Source organism: Phymastichus coffea, unplaced genomic scaffold, assembly GCF_024137745.1.
Source record: "Phymastichus coffea isolate CEN01 unplaced genomic scaffold, Cenicafe_Pcof_1.1 PCOF00082, whole genome shotgun sequence".
Taxonomy (NCBI): domain Eukaryota; kingdom Metazoa; phylum Arthropoda; class Insecta; order Hymenoptera; family Eulophidae; genus Phymastichus; species Phymastichus coffea.
In genome coordinates, this window is record NW_026706893.1 from 949,158 (window position 1) to 965,479 (window position 16,322).

At 33.3% G+C, this 16,322-nt stretch overlaps 1 protein-coding gene across 3 annotated transcripts in view; it reads right to left on the reverse strand.

Moving 5' to 3' along the window:
* Positions 1 to 14,593, reverse strand: part of LOC131668685 (KH domain-containing, RNA-binding, signal transduction-associated protein 2-like) — an 85,460-nt gene extending 70,867 nt beyond the window's left edge. For all 3 annotated transcript variants that reach the window (XM_058943052.1, XM_058943051.1, XM_058943053.1), the window contains exon 1: positions 14,199 to 14,593. In XM_058943052.1, coding sequence (XP_058799035.1) covers positions 14,199 to 14,364 — 166 coding nt within the window. In that variant the 5' untranslated portion in view covers positions 14,365 to 14,593. The remainder of the gene's footprint in view (positions 1 to 14,198) is intronic.
* Positions 14,594 to 16,322: the final 1,729 nt, after the last annotated feature.

Below are 16,322 nucleotides of genomic sequence, written 5' to 3' on the forward strand. Positions count from 1 at the left end.
ATAACTACCATAAACAGAATTAGGGCTGACCATTACAACTTAGCCGCCTCGTTGTATAAAGTCAATATCGTAGATAGCCCAATGTGTGCTCAATGTGGTGATTATGAAGAAGATCTCAATCATTGTGTCTGGCAATGTCCATTATTTGATAAAGAAAGATCTGTTCTTATTGATAAATTAAAGAGACTAAAAGTAAATTTACCTTTAAATTGTGATATATTGTTAGCATCTCCTAAATCTATCATTGTAAAATATTTAGTTCATTTTCTTGAAGAATGTCATAAATTAATATAACCAATTCTTGTATAATATTGTAATACATCTTTTTACTCAATAAAGATCAGCCGAGGTAAGTCTCCCATTGAGACTTGAAAGGCATTATTTATAAAAAAAAAAAAAAAACAGTAAGTATTCCAACACAGCAAACTATTAATATTCATAAAGGTTTAGAAAATGTTATCAACCGTAAATCTAGTGATATTTCTGGATAATTTTCCGACATGTTTTCAAACGATTAAAATTTATCGACTTTCGTTGAATGCCTCATGATGAGTACATTTGTAATGTTTGATCTAAAATCTTAATGCTGACATGAAAAAGATATACATAATGCAATAAATATTGCAAAAATAAAAATGAAGAGTGCGTAAAGAGTACTAAACAACATTAGTACCGGTAAATATTAAGTGAGTAATTTAAGAGAACACTATTTTTCAATTAAGCTGTGGATCATAGAAATGGTGAGATGCAAATGTGACCCAACGGGAACGAATGAATAATACATGCATGCGCGCGTTAGTTACCTCGAACTATGCGTCGGCAAATTAATGACCTTCCCGTAAATAACAAATCATCATGGGAGAGCATCCAGTAAATTATTGATGCACAATGATTGGCATCCATACGAGAATTTGAAAATAAAGTCACCCTAAAATTCGCTAATCATTTCAGTATCCAGATATTACCTCACAAAATAACGCAAGTGTGACTTTGTAATGTCAAAAATAAACAGCGGTGCCAAAGGCTATTCCTCTTTTTCGCTCTTGGCGTATTTACTCACTGTTCGCGTTTATTTTTCAGCAAAAACTTGAGCGGTTTATTTTCCGCGCGCGTCGGGTAAACGACTAAGCTTTGTGTATCCGTGTCAACCGCGAAAACGAGCGGATTTATACATAGCTTTTTACACGACTTGGCGCTCTTGTGTACCAAAAAAAAAGTTCGAAGATAGCCTACTTCTGAAAAGACTTCTCGACAGTCAAACCTCAAGCTACATTAAACTCCCATTACAAATAAAAGTATGTTATCACGAAAATCACAATAGCATTATTTTACACACATGGCAATTTTGATATTAGCTATATTACCTTGAACAATAAAAAAATATAATTTGATACTCAATGGGTAGAACATATGATTGATTTAGAAGGAAAAATGATCGGCGAAAGTTACGGAGGGCCTGGTATAATTTTTATTCCGATTTCTTATCTCGCGCGTAAGGTGATGACAGATATTACTATATAATTAGAGCGAATAAGCGCCGCATGAAGTGTGCACGCGCATAGGGCTTTGGTGGCTTGTCTAACGAGGCTCGTAGTTTACATAAAAGCAAACGGCCGCTGGCTCTTGTTCTTAAAAGGTCTTCTCTCGCCACCACAATACCGAAAGAGAACGCGCCCACCAGAGCCACGACGTTTTCACGGGCTCGTCCTACATAAATTGAAAATTTATCTCGCTCGACCACAGCGCTCTTTCACCTTGAGAGACCCGACGAAAGAGCTTTTCCTCGGTTTCTTATTATTGCGCCAGTCTTACCTTTTTATGCATTTCTTTCACAAAGCCCTCCCGCACCTCTACGATATTGTATTTCTTGGACGGGCAAAAGTAATTTTTACTACTATATTTTTTATTGTGCCCTCTTGGTTATTAAAGGATTTGAAAATCAACTTTTGCACAACAAAAAAGAGCACTCTGTTGTATTTTTTCCGCAGCTATACGTCAAAAGTGAACTAAACAATAAGGCGATAATCAACCGAAGGTTGAGATAAAAACATCTATATTGACTTTCGATAACTCCGACATAACGAATGTCTCTTTCTGCTAACAAGAAATCATTTAAACAAGCTTCATATTAATTAACAAGTACAGCAAGAAACAGCACTTTGACAAAGACCACAAACAAAGAAAGTTTTCAGCGGACGGAGCTCGAAATCGGACCAGATACTCTACAACACACCTGAAGTTGAATGAATAAAGCTGAATTGTGATAAAGCGAGAAGAATATAAAATTAAAATTAATTGGCTGAAATATTTAAAAGTTATTTTATACAATGTATAATAATATTTAGAAATATTAAAAAGTTGATAAAAGAACATAAATCAAATGTTTTCGCGGTTAGCTTTATCTTTCAGAAAAGTCTTTCGCTTTCAACAAAGTAACTAAAACGAAGTAAAAAGTACTCGCTAGAAAAAAATTTAACCCAGGATTATTTTCGTCAATTGTGTGATAAGTCACTTTTAGTCATACAGTCCTCACTCACAATGATTCTGGCTTCTGTATAAAAATCAGTTGAGTATAGTTCCGAGAAGTAGGCTATAATCGTAATATCTGTATTTTTCTATCTTCATTTTTTTTACATTAAATTTTAATTTCCAGATTTAACCTCAGCTGCTCTACTTAAAATAAATACAAGTATAAATATTGGTCGAAGAAATGTCAACAAACTTTCTTTTTCTGCAACAGCTTTGCGGAATGCAGACGTTTACAACTCTTAGGAGTTCATCACGAGAGTTTCTCTACTTCTCTCACAGCCAAGGAAGAAGGCCCATAGCTGGACAACTTCCACCTCGCTATTACAATGTTGATGTCGAGTAAGCTTTGCTCCACATAGACTACATTCAGGTTATGGTAGACTTAGTGACTTGAAATTAATTTCAAAGTTCCATTCTGGCTTGTAAAGAGGCCGGAAAACTTTGCATCTTGCTTCAGCGATAGAACCTTCGAGTGTTATAAACCGTAACTTAGCCTACTTTTTGCATTTTGCTCTTGTCGGCGTGACGGTATACTCAATAAAATAAAAGCTAAAATCAATATTTTCAATTTCAACGATTCAGTTTGGAACCAACACATTTGTTTGAAATCTGCGGATTGAGTAATTGGCCCAATTTTGCGAAAATCCGAAACAAAGCACAAACAGAAAAGAAAAGCCACATTGTATTCTTACACCTGTTCGCGAGCAGCAGCGACTGCTGTTGCTGCCAAGAAAGAACAATCGGAACTTGAAGCGGGGAGAGATTCCATTAATTCCGCGCGCGCTCAGTCCTCCATTACCCATTTCCGTCAGTGCCGGCTTGCCAGACGATTCTCAAGCGTGAACGAACCAACGAGAGCAGACTTTTCCGCCCACCCGATCACTGAGCGACTCCTCAGTACCGATAGGTTATTAGGGAGATTGACTTACTAGGCGGTATAAGACTTGAGACAAATTGATTTCTCCATTAGTCTCTTGTACTTTTTTTTAATAACCGCGACGACTTTCTTTGATTCACTTCCGAAGTTTCCATTAGTACTCAATTAAATTTCTAAATGCGACATTTCTCTTAATATGCAGTTAACTACAAATTATTTTGATCAAGAGGATTTTCAGAAATTATTGCAAATCAGTCTACTAACTAAATAGTCTAAGTATACCCGATTTTCAATTTATACCTTCATTTCAAATGTGTATTCAAACGAATGTCCCAAGCTTGTCCATTGGATTATAACTGCTTAATTATTCGCCAACTTGTTCACAAAGTTCCACCCTTTGATATTTATAATTTCCATTCAATTAGGAGACCATTTACGACAAAACTTCTGAAAGATTTAATGGACTACGTTCAATTCACAAAGTTCACTAAGTCAGTTGTAAAGTAAAGATTACACCTAATTTTGACAGGTGAAAATAAACTTGACACTTTATTTACTAATCCATTAAGGATTTACTAAAGCTGGGATACAACATAAACAGGCACAAGTTCTATTATAATTCTAGCAGCAGCAGAATTCTCAACAAAAGATGCGGACACATGTAAGAGAAAAGTGACAAAGTTGAAATGTCGCCGCCACGATACTTTGAAAAAATAAAGTTAGTTTCCAAGAAGAAAGATTCGCCATCTCCCGAGTCAAAGTTTAAAATTGAAATTGGCCATTTCCCATTCTCTAAAATGACCCTATCTACGTTGCATCGAGCTCGATGGGGTACGAGCCGATGAAAATATAGATAAGGTAAGGGAGCAAGAAAGTGCGAACATAGCCGTAAGGGCATTCAGAAATTCGATAGCTCCGCACCTGGGATGCGAACGGGGCAGCAGCGTATAGGTCTGTATTATTAAGCCAACGAGGTCCGGCACTATGGAGCTGCGAGAGCATGTGCAGCAGTAGCAACTATGTCCCGGTGTGTTGCATGCCAAATGGACTGGGCTGCCGCATCTACATAGCCGAATTCTCAAAGGCTGACTGATCTCGTTGGCACCTGTGCCTGTCTATCAACTCTCCGTGAGCTTCGTATAATTTTGCCATTAGCGCTTCTGCTGCGGCCGCTCCTCCTCCTCCTCGAGAGATGCAACACAAATGCTAGTTGCTTCTAGAAACAGTGACACATCACACGTAGTAGGGGAATTCACGATGACCAACTGAACCTATAAATCAAACGGAGATTTTACGCACGACCGCATTTCTGTTGAGAATGCAAGCACATAAGCTTTGCCCTCCATCCGTATGTGTTATTCGACTTTTTGGTTCGATTTTGTGTACTATACCGCACATATAATACAAGAATCTCTATTAGGCTCTATGGTAATACCAGTCGCGCAGCTCGATAACGATCGATTTTCCGCGGCTTCCGTCATACATACTAGTTATCCTCAGATCTAAAGAGGCTATACTAATTGCCCGAACATTTCAACTCAATACTAGCTTTCACTGTTGATTTACATTCTTGAAACTTTCTACGATAACCTAATCTTTAAAACTATTTTTACTCTTAACGAAGTCTATCAAGTTATAGCACAGAAAAGTTACTGTTATTTTTCCTTTGATCAAACATATTTTACAAACTCTGCACTTTGATAGTCATGAATCTTTTGATCAGTTGAAACTTGCCACGAGTAGTTTTCATAACGAAAAGTCAGTTTAGCTTTTCTGCAGTTTTTACTTGCAACAAAAGAAAAAATATAAAGTCGGATTGTTTTTTTAAACGAATATTACTTCATGAATGTTATCAAGAAACACGAAGGAAACGATAACACGTTTGTAGGTAACCGAAAGTAAAAACTGAATTCAAATAATAAGAGCTAAGCTGAAAAGAGCTAGAGACAACCGCTCCGGAAACGTCGATCTAAACAATTAAATTTTATTGCATACAGTAGCCAACAGAAACACGAGAGCTGCAGCAACGGTAAAGAGAGAAAGAAAGAGAGATAGAGAGGGGGGGAGAGGAGAGACAGAGCAGCAAACTTTTGAAATTGCCAAACTTTCGAGTGCACAGCAGCGCACAGTAACAGCTGAATATATAGAGAGCAAGTCGAAGTCCAGCCTACCGCTCGCGGTAGCGGCCTACAGTAAAATTAGTGATCGAGCCTGGCGATAGTCCGACCGGTTTACAGATGCGCTAATCTGTGTGTAAACGGATAACCACTACCGGAAAGTACAGGAGGCACTTGTCCGGCCCACGCAGCAAATGCGCGTGCGAACCTCACTCTTGGAATTTACGATCTCGTACGTAGCGCCGCACCTCCGGAAATATTGGCGCCCCGTGTCTGCCAACTAGCAATATAACTCCAAATGCGTGTCTCTTGCTATTGTTGTGGTTTGAAGGCGATAAGCGTTCAAATATTACAAGTTTACGAGATCCCGCAGAGATATCTATCCAAGGCCAATTTCTTTGATTTTCTCTATATTTTTAATTGCCTATTGCTTTACGTTTATTTTATACTTATTACATTGCTACAGCATGCCTGAAGAAACACAGGCAAACAACCTCACACTGTGTAAATGTTGAGCTGATATCCGGCTATGTTCTTTGTTTTTTTACAATTTCAAATATTTGCAACCTTGTAATATGGCAAACACTACAAAAAGTTTGATAATTAAGAGGATATGTTCAATAAGTATGCAGAAAATTTAATAATTTTATTTTTTAACTAACGAACTGTATAATCTGAAAATATATGAGTCTTATCACTCAAATCTATCAAAAATCTAAGTATTCAATAAAAAAGATTGTCTTTCATAATTATGTCAGCATGAAAAAAAAAACGAAAAATACAATTCTTAAATTTTCTACATACTTAAAATGTGTCTTCGAATTTAAAGAGCTAGGTATTATTTTTGATTCGAAACTCACTTTTGTATCTCATGTTATCTATTCATGCCTCTCTACATCTAGAGCCCTACTCTATATCTTTAAAAATGGTCGTGACTTACGACACCTGGGGTACATTGATAACTTTGTATTATGCCTTTGTTTGTTGCAAGTTGACTTATGCTTCTGTAATTTGAGTACCACGTTATGGAGCTTACTTATCAAGACTAATGATTATCCAACATCGCTTCATACGTTATCTTACTCATAGATTTGCTAATAGAGTGAATAGGTTTGATCATGACTATTCATTGGCTGCCCAATTATTGAGCATCTGCTCTATATCTTCTTTCATTAAATTACATTTGGTATTATTTATATATAAGATTTGTCACTGCATCATTGATTCCTGCTACCTAACTAGTCGCATCTTTTATTCTGTTCCTTCTCGCCTTCTTCGCAATAGCGTTAAAACATTTTATATCCATACCCGTAAAGGTGGATTGAATCATTTTTCAGTTATTGATAGATCATATGAAATCATAAATGGGTTTGAATTGTTTCTAGATATTCATTCTATTTCTATAGGAAACTTAAAGGCCATTGTAAAACCGCAGATATTGTCTTACAATTAGTTATTATTAGCTGCCTTAATTGATTAATTAATTTTAAACCTATATATTTATCTATTATTCTATTATTTATTTTTATTGTTATACTGTTTGCTGTTGAAAGTTTCTTTGCGTATTATTTTTATTATTGTTTCTATTATTTTATTTTTCTATATTTAGTAATTTATGCACTCTTTTAAATGGGAGTGTTGTTCTGTATAACCAATAAAAAATAAATAAAAAATAAATAAAAAAAATAAGAATTTTTTTTGTAGTGCATTTTATTAATAAAGGACAAAACTCTGCATTTTACGAAAATATAACTGTTATTTCTATAAATAATTTTTTATGAGTTTGTTTTAAATTACGAAAATATATATTTATCTAGTAAAAAAAGATTGAAATAAGCGATATATACACACGCACACGCACACGCACACGCACACGCACAGAGAGAGTATAACAGTTTTCGCTGTCAAATTTAAAAATTTTGTTTGATAAACTTTTCAATGAGGAAATATTTTTCTGTAACTTGGTCATAAATCATAGCTTTGAAATAAATCCTCAATGCCCTCGAGAGTTAATCTTTTTCAAACGACAATATTCAATTGCAATTCACGTGTCTTTGGGGGATTCGCGATAGGTTTGTTTCGTGAAATATGCGGTGTACAAAGTAAAATTTATGTGATCGTGCAGAATATTAACTCAAACCACCGACAAAGGAATTGAGCTACGTAAAGCGCGTAACGTTGAATTTTCACTTTTAAAAAAATTACCACAAGTAAATAAAAAATAGTATACTTGAATGTGATGCATATAGATAATTTATTTTATCGAAATGATGTAAAAAGCAAGTTATTCAAAGTTTTGTTAGAATAAGAAATTTTAAATACTTATAAGAATTTTACACCTAGTATAAAAACAGAAATGAAGAACGTAGGACAGCTTAACGTAAATTAATTATACAGGAAGATTTGCAGGCGGCTAAAGCGGTTCTGCTCGAGTTACGAAGCAAGAAACTCTCTCAGCTATACGCAATGCTGTAAACTAATTTATTTACTTAGATTTTCTTACTTTTTATAATTTCTTCAGGACAAAATGTAAATAACGCGCATTAGTGGAATGAAAACAATGGGTGTTCGGGTTGAGGAGTGAAACGACAAATCGGTAAAAGGTGAATTAAGATTTATTACAGAAAAACACAAGTCAAACACAATCAATAAGACAAAGATAAAATTAGCGCTAGGTACAGAGGTGGTTCACAGGTTTCTTATAAGGTGAGGAAAACCGCAAGTAGCTGCGAACAACTATCGCACGAAGAAAAACGGCGCTAACTTGCCTAGGCGAAAGGTCGAACGGTTCTGCCCGAATCCGCTGAGCGAGTCAAAAAAGAGGCATGTGATTTTCCCTCTCCCGCTTTCCCGTTAATTTTTTCTTCTCTCGTGGCTCAAGGGCCGTGGGGCGTTGCTTATTTTCGCTTTGCCGCCAATGTTGGTGTTTTTCAGCCTGCTGTCCTGCTCGCGTCACGTTTCACGATTGGTTTTCGAGGGGGGCCCACGGCCCCCGCTCTCAACTTTTTCAACCTTCGAGTCTTTATCTCGATGTGAGATTCGGAAATACACGTTTCCGATCTGCTGGTTTGATTCGCAAGCTAACATCAATTCTGGCGATGCGCATGCTTATTCGAGCTTGACGGACAGCGGCTTTCGCACACGGGTGCAGTTTTCCTAACTGAACAATTTAAAATTTGAGGATCTCAACGTCTCGTTTGATTCTTTATTATAATTGAAATTGACTCGTGTCAGCGCGCATCACGCAGAATCGCTCATGACCCGTCCAACTCGCCACTCGCCCTCTTACAAATTTGAAATTCTACGGTGCTTATATTTAATCTTAACCCTAGTACATTTAGCGTCGCTGGCTTACAATATTTCTTATGATTCTTAACATATTATTAGTAAAAGAAACTAGTCGGAAAAGGTCTTTGCGCGTCGAGAAGGCCCGCGGAAACCTGAGCGAAAACATGTGCGCGATCAGCGGCTATCGTCGGGTCGGGTTTTCTTGCAGGCACTGCTTTTAAGTGTGGCCGTAAATCATTCTTAGGCGCACTCTGCCTGTTTTTTAAAATGTTTCCCGCACGTTTGGATATCGGGTGGTTAGCGGTTCGAGATGCAGTTGCGCCTTGGTCTAAGAAAGAAATATATCGCGAACGGACATTCTGTAGCTAGCGCGTGATTTTGATTCTGACTATTTCCTCACTTAGCATACGAACGCGTAAATACTTAGTCATCCGAACGCGTAAATGCTTAGTCATCCGGAACAATGGGAAGTAGAATTAAAGAAGAAAAATAACTTATAAAAATACGGAAAAGTATAAGAAAAAGCAGATTTCCAGAACCTAAATTTTATTAAGAAAGGAAAGAATTTCGTATAATAAAAAAGATGAAAAAAAAAGTTCATAGAACAAAAACCATAAATTTGCTGTGCCTAAAATATCAAGTGTTTTTACTTAACGTATAAATTTGTTTTAACAAATAATAGCAGACTTATAATAATAAACAATATTGAGTAAAGCACTAAGAGAGCATTTGAAACACAGAATTCATGATTCTACTATCTCGAAGAAAATAATAGTTCGAAATACCAAACTAGGAAACCGTTACGCAAAGAAAATGATCAATACCACCGGATCACAGGTTATCCCATACAAACGAGTTTAACCTAATGTTTTTTTGTATTCAACTTATGGTTTACATTTGGAAATTAGCAAAAAGATTGAACTTTTGGTTGCTTTCAAGGTAAAAATATGGAGATTCTACTGAAGTGAAAATTATATTCAACAGTACAACGTATTCAACTATAATTGAAAAATGGTTACGTTTGTGATAGCATAATAGACTATAATTATAGAATCAAACGAACTAGGTATTAAGTTATTAGAAATTATTTTATTTCCCATGAAACATAAGTCCATAAAGATGAAAATATCATAGAAATAGTAGATTACGTACCTATATGGGAGAAGTATTGGTAAGTTCATAGCACGTGAGAATTGACAAGGACGAAGCCAAGCTATGGATTTGTCAAGTTTTTGGCCGTGGTGCCTATACTATTTTTTTACGGAGCGAGCTCGAAATTAGCATGTTATCAACCGAGTCGCGGCCGAGAAAATGCTACTAACGGGTAACTGGGCAAAAAAAATATTAGCAAACTTAAGCCATGCTAAATTCTACTACACGAGCTCGATATTTGAGAACAGGAATAAAAAGTTAGAATGTTAACGGATGAAATATGAGCGAAAGGTCTTAGATGTTCAACTGCATAATGAATAGTAAGTACACTACCAATAGGAGGTCATACTATAGGTGTTTCCAATTTGGCAAAATTACGCTAAAAAACCATTGATTCTGGATGGTACGCAATAAGCCAATCGGGCTTAAAATCAGTTAATAATTACGTCATTTCATACGAAGAATTAAAAAAATGGAATATTTTTCTTGTTATTCCAGTTTTAAGTTAGATTTTGAAAAGCAAAAAAAGCCGTGAACTTACATATGCAGTCTAATTTTTCCTTCTATTCTTCAAATTGGTACAAATCCGAGATTGATAAAACTAATGAACCAACGTATAGAAGAAAAAATGTTCATATCACTACAGTACGTACGTTTTACTCGATGAGCATACCAACTAAACTCAACACAGGCACGAACGTAGCATTAGAAGTGAGGTTTGCCGGGCTTAATAGAACGTAGCTGACGCGGCTTGAAATGCTAACGATGCGGTGCAAGTCCCTGTCAAAAGGAGAACTTATTCCTGATCACGAGCACCTGACTTGGTTACGCAAAACTTTTGTCGATATCCGACCTCAGAATTTCAAGCTCTCCAAGTCGATTATCGAAACAGTCAGGCAGATGCTCACCTAAACGGTGTCAACTTTGTTTCAATTGTTTAGCCGTTAAAAATATATTCACCAGCACAACATGTAATGATAAGCACATTCTCGTTATTTCAATTACTCAAGCTGGAGGCTTCACGGCCGAAACTAGACTAATATATTTATAAATTTATCGCCTATTTTTCCCGCAGTTTTTTGATATTTTAAAAATAGCGCAATAATGTAAAAGATTGTATATTTTTCAACATAATAATTAAAGTGGTATAAACAATATCTTAAAAAGTTTCAAACAAGTTCAAGTACATTATAGACTAGATGTAAAAGTATGCCGAAAATCCAACGAAAATTGCAAAAACGTAATAAGTTAAATCAACTTTAGATTACCAAAAAGAAAAAAAAATCCAAAAAATTTTTTTGAAGTCTCCCGTCATCTCAAGAGACTTAGGATGCAGGAGCAAAGCGTCAAATATTCAAATTTCTTCCACGTGGCAACTTTCTCGTCCATCCCGTCGACAGTACGCGAAACGACGGCGAGGTCCACTCTAAAACTTTACCTACCGACTTCTTTCATTTCTCATAAAGCTCTCTTTTTGACATTCTCGCATTACATCCAGTTTCATTACTTTGCCGTTATTAACGATGCGACTAAAAGTAACTTATGTTTGTGAATTCGATTTTGAAATAATAATTATATTTATTTAAATAAATAACATATATTTACAAAGTAAAACAGAGATTACCATCATTTTTTATAATCATATGAAAATTGTAATTACTTGAATCTATTCTAAAATATTATGCAGCAAATAATTTTTTAATAAAATTTTATCTAAAACTTCTCAATTTTCTACCGACGTTTAAAATTTAGTTTCAAAGAACTGTGTAGTATCTTGTAAAAAGATATCGTCAGGTCACCAGTTTTCGTGAGCAGAGCTCGATGTTTCTGGTAAGAAAAATAACTGTAAACTTTCAGAAAAGTTTTACTATACATTGTATTGATATATATACGTTGTAAATATATAGCGCTGTTTTAGAGGAAATTCGAGAAGTTAATGTTTACGCAAAAACATTTTCATCGATTTATATTCTGCATGAATACGGAGCAGTACAACTAACTTTGATTCTAAAGAATAATAAAGATTACATATGATTAATTATTTTCAATCTTGTCTTGTTTTTAAGATTAAAATTCTTTTGCTCTACTGCACCACAATTTTTTTTATTCGTGTTTGGAATCTTGCTATTTCTGTTTCATTCAATGAACAAACCGTGTATTCGTCTTTGAGGTCGTCCGAGTATTTCAAACATGTACTACAGAGCCACGTGAAGTCGAGTATCAGAGCCAGGCTTTTTCGCTCGTTACCTTTCAGTCTTCTTCTCTGTCTTTCTTGGGTTAAGATGTCTTTTGCCATGTAGCGACACTGTTCGTTAATTACTACGAAAAGTTGCTATACCGACTACCTTCTTTGCGAAGAACGCATTCAGAAGAATCAAAAGTACACGTTTTTTCGGAAAGATGATCATTATCATTATACCATCATTAATTTCAATCGTTAATTTTATGTTAAAATTATTTATAATTACATTTATAATTGTAAGAATAAACTATTTCATGCCTTATTGATTTATTTTGCATTAATTGGTTAGTTTTACAATTATATAGTAACATTATTCTTTTTTGTAGAAAGTGAATATCTAACAAATAAAAATTAAAACTAAGAAAAATAATGATAAAAATATTGCTTTAGACTACAATTACAAACCTTTTCTTAATTAAATGATTGTCTAAAGCAAATAAAACAATGAATAAAAAATTTTCAAAAAATTCAATTAAACACAATATATAGCTTAATAGTTTCTAAATAAATAATTTTGTAAACTATATAACGTGGAGTAAAATATCAAAAAACATTTAATTAACCATCATATATTTTAAACTCTAGAAATCTATAGGCTATCTCACTAGATATTTTACTAAAAAGTAATTGTACATATGTAACGTTAGGCATAAATATTGGTTGTATTTTGCATTTATCCTGATTTCCTGTTCTCATAAAAGAAAAGTGTCATGTATTACAAAAATAAACAGTAGTGCAATATATTTAATAAACTCATAATGATCTATAATGAATAAAACTACTCGATTGAATATAACTATTTTAATATTACTCATAAAAATGACAAATATTTATTCCAAATTAATTTCAAGACTATCCACTTTCAAATGAGGTTCAAAATCAGTTTTCATAATACTCAATATACAATAGAATTTTAATCGAATACTTTAAATTAATTTGGTATTTATAATGTAAGAATCGAACGTCACACTGCTGCAATACTGTTATTTATTTTACACTTTAGCAGTTAACTTAATATACTAACAGAATAAAAAAGCAGCATATATTTGTGAAAAATTAAATTAACATAAACTTATTTAACAAATAAGACTTTCAGGATAGTATACATGCAAATGAAAACAAAATTCAAAGAGAATATAACTCAAGTTTACTTATGAAATTAGAAATGACGAATAAGATGGATTTAATATGAAGTTAAAATTACAAATTCTTTTTTATTACATTTTTAATTATTAATATTTTTATTTTGCAATTTATGTATTATTTTTTTATTTTATGTTAATTTGCAAGAAGGTAATTAATTTACCTCTGTAAAAAGGTACGATTTATAGTACTTTGTATTGAATAAACTAACTAACTAAAAAAATCATTACAAGAAAACTATGTCTATTGGCTAACATTAAAATCTTTCATTTTTTTATTCATGTCATGAAAAATGAAGAAAGATGATTCCTCTACAATACTATTTTAAATATCAGGTACAGACAAACAATTCAGATAATTTTGATAATTCTTACAAAATAATTGCGGTCAACCTTTAAACTTATTATACCGATCAAACTATATAATTTTTATATTTATAATTATATTTTATATAATAATATAATTTAAAATCCTAATGTTATGACATGAAGCCTCCTACAGTAAATAAATTTGCACAGAATTCTGTTTCTAACTATAAAGATTTATCAGGCATTAAACTATAAGTTATTACGAAAATATTCAAATCACTTATTAAAAATCCAATAAAGCTTTTCTTCCATAAAGAAAATCTTTCAATCAAAATTAAAGAAAAGATTGTATATATAATGCATTTCTGTAAGAGTCTAGCTAACCTTAAAATATTTTGCCGGTATAACCGCGGAAAAAATGAAAGGTAAAACAATAGAAATGGATGATTATTTTATATCTTAAAACAATGAGAAGACATGAGAGGCTTAAAATTTATAAATATACATATAAATTAGATAAAACAAACTAATAAAACCCATACCTTGATCAAGAAGACGCGCAGCATTGGGACACTTGGAGTTGTCGACATCGAGCTTTTCTTGCATGAGTTCTCGAATATATTCATTAGCTTTTTCTGATTGTTGTCTCTCCTCCTGACTATCACCGAGATTATCTTGTTGAAGTCCATTACTTGATCTATCCGCCATTTCTGATATTTTATGCTTAGCTTTTCCCGTTTACACTGGTATGAATAGCGAAAGAATCAATATTTAAAAAATTATAGCGCACACTAAATTCAATCAGTAATTACGTTACTGAATGCAAAGCTATACACAATAAAAACAAAGCAAAAGACCAATGTTACTTATTGTAGATAAAACAAGGTAAATGAGCGAAGAATAGACGCGACCACGCGACGCGATAGACAGCAATGAGAATCACAAATGGCGGCGCCGCACAGGCCTTCGACGAGATGGCAGGGGGGTGAAGCGACGCAATTGGTTGAAGTCGAGAGAGTGAATGCTCCGAAAAAAGAGAGCGCAAAAGATGCCGACTGCGCGCGCATTGTCTGAACCGCGCGTTCAATTTTAATTGACAAGCTCCCGTTATAATTTTGGTTGCATTACAATTATATACGAGTATATCTCCGATCAATTTATTACATATCATAAATATAAAAATTGTAGCTGTCATTTAGTTAAAACTTTATAGGCGGTTATAGCATTATCTTTTATCAGATATGTAAAATATGGAATAATTTTCAATACTTGCAATCTGCATGAATATGAATATATTTTTCTTTTTTATTTGATATAGTAAAAAATTTTAGGTGTTACTTACATCAGTATCGAAATTTATTGAAACTATAAATGGAATATTTTTTCATGGCATCTGTTTACTTATACATACAATTCATATATCGATATTTTCTATTGAATAATGTATTGCAATAATAAGTTCATTACTGTTAATAATATTTTTTCATACACCTGACAAAATTCGTTAAAGAAATGCACTTTTGTAAAACTTAAAATTAAACAAATTTTTTTAATGCTTGAACTTCTGGATCAAAATTTTTTTGTTTTTTATTTTATAAAATAATGCAAACGCTGAAGAACATTACAAAAGTGCACTTTTATTTTTTTCTGGCTATTATCTAATAATAAGAATTATACAAGAAATAACACGAAATACACACAAACACAGGCCGCTAGCCCCAAACACACACATGTACACAATAATAGCATAAATGAAGAATTTTAAGCAGAAAAGTCTCGTTTAATTAAAGCTTACATAAATTTTCATTTTTTCGTCAAATTCTTGAAATAGACGAAAAAAAATTGAAACGAAAAAAAAATTGAAACTAAGTGAATAAAGATTATGTTGTTAGTCAACACTGTTACAAGAGAAATTGTTTTAATTTAATGGATATGGTAGAAATATTAAAAATAGTAAAAATATCTATAAATACATAAGCAATAAATTAATAAGAAATAAAAAAAAAACAAAAATGAAGATATAATCAATGATTTATATACAGGTTCATACATGAAAAGTACAAAGAAACTGTTAGTCATTTAATAAACTTTTTAGCAAAATAGCAATTAAACAAGCCTGTAAAAATTAATAACAATAACAAATTTGTGTTGAATTTATCCCAAAAAATAAAAATTTAAAGCCCAACAACACCGTAATAACATGTCCTTCCTATACGTATACAAATGCAGCTGAAATTTCAAAAATAATTGTATCTTTAAAAAAAAAGCAGGTGAAGTTGATGATATCAAATGAGTGAAAATGCGTATAAAATGGTACTATATCCTTCACTGAAGTTCATGTAACCATTATTATTTAAAACAGAAAAGTCATACAGGAAAATATCCTGCATTCGAATTTAAAGCAATATAATTCAGAAGAGATACAAATCATGATTTAATTTTAAATCGATCCAGATAAAAATAATAGATAAACAAGTGTATTACATTGCACTTTTGAAATTGCATTGAACGCAAGAGCGCAGGATAACGTGTATTCACTTGGGGAAATGCAAGTACGGGCGATCTAAGAAAAGTGTTGCACCTGCAGGCTTGAGACATAGAAAAGTAATTTTTATCTTTTCTGAATAATACAAGGCCAAGTCCACGTCGAGAGACTGAAGGGCTAT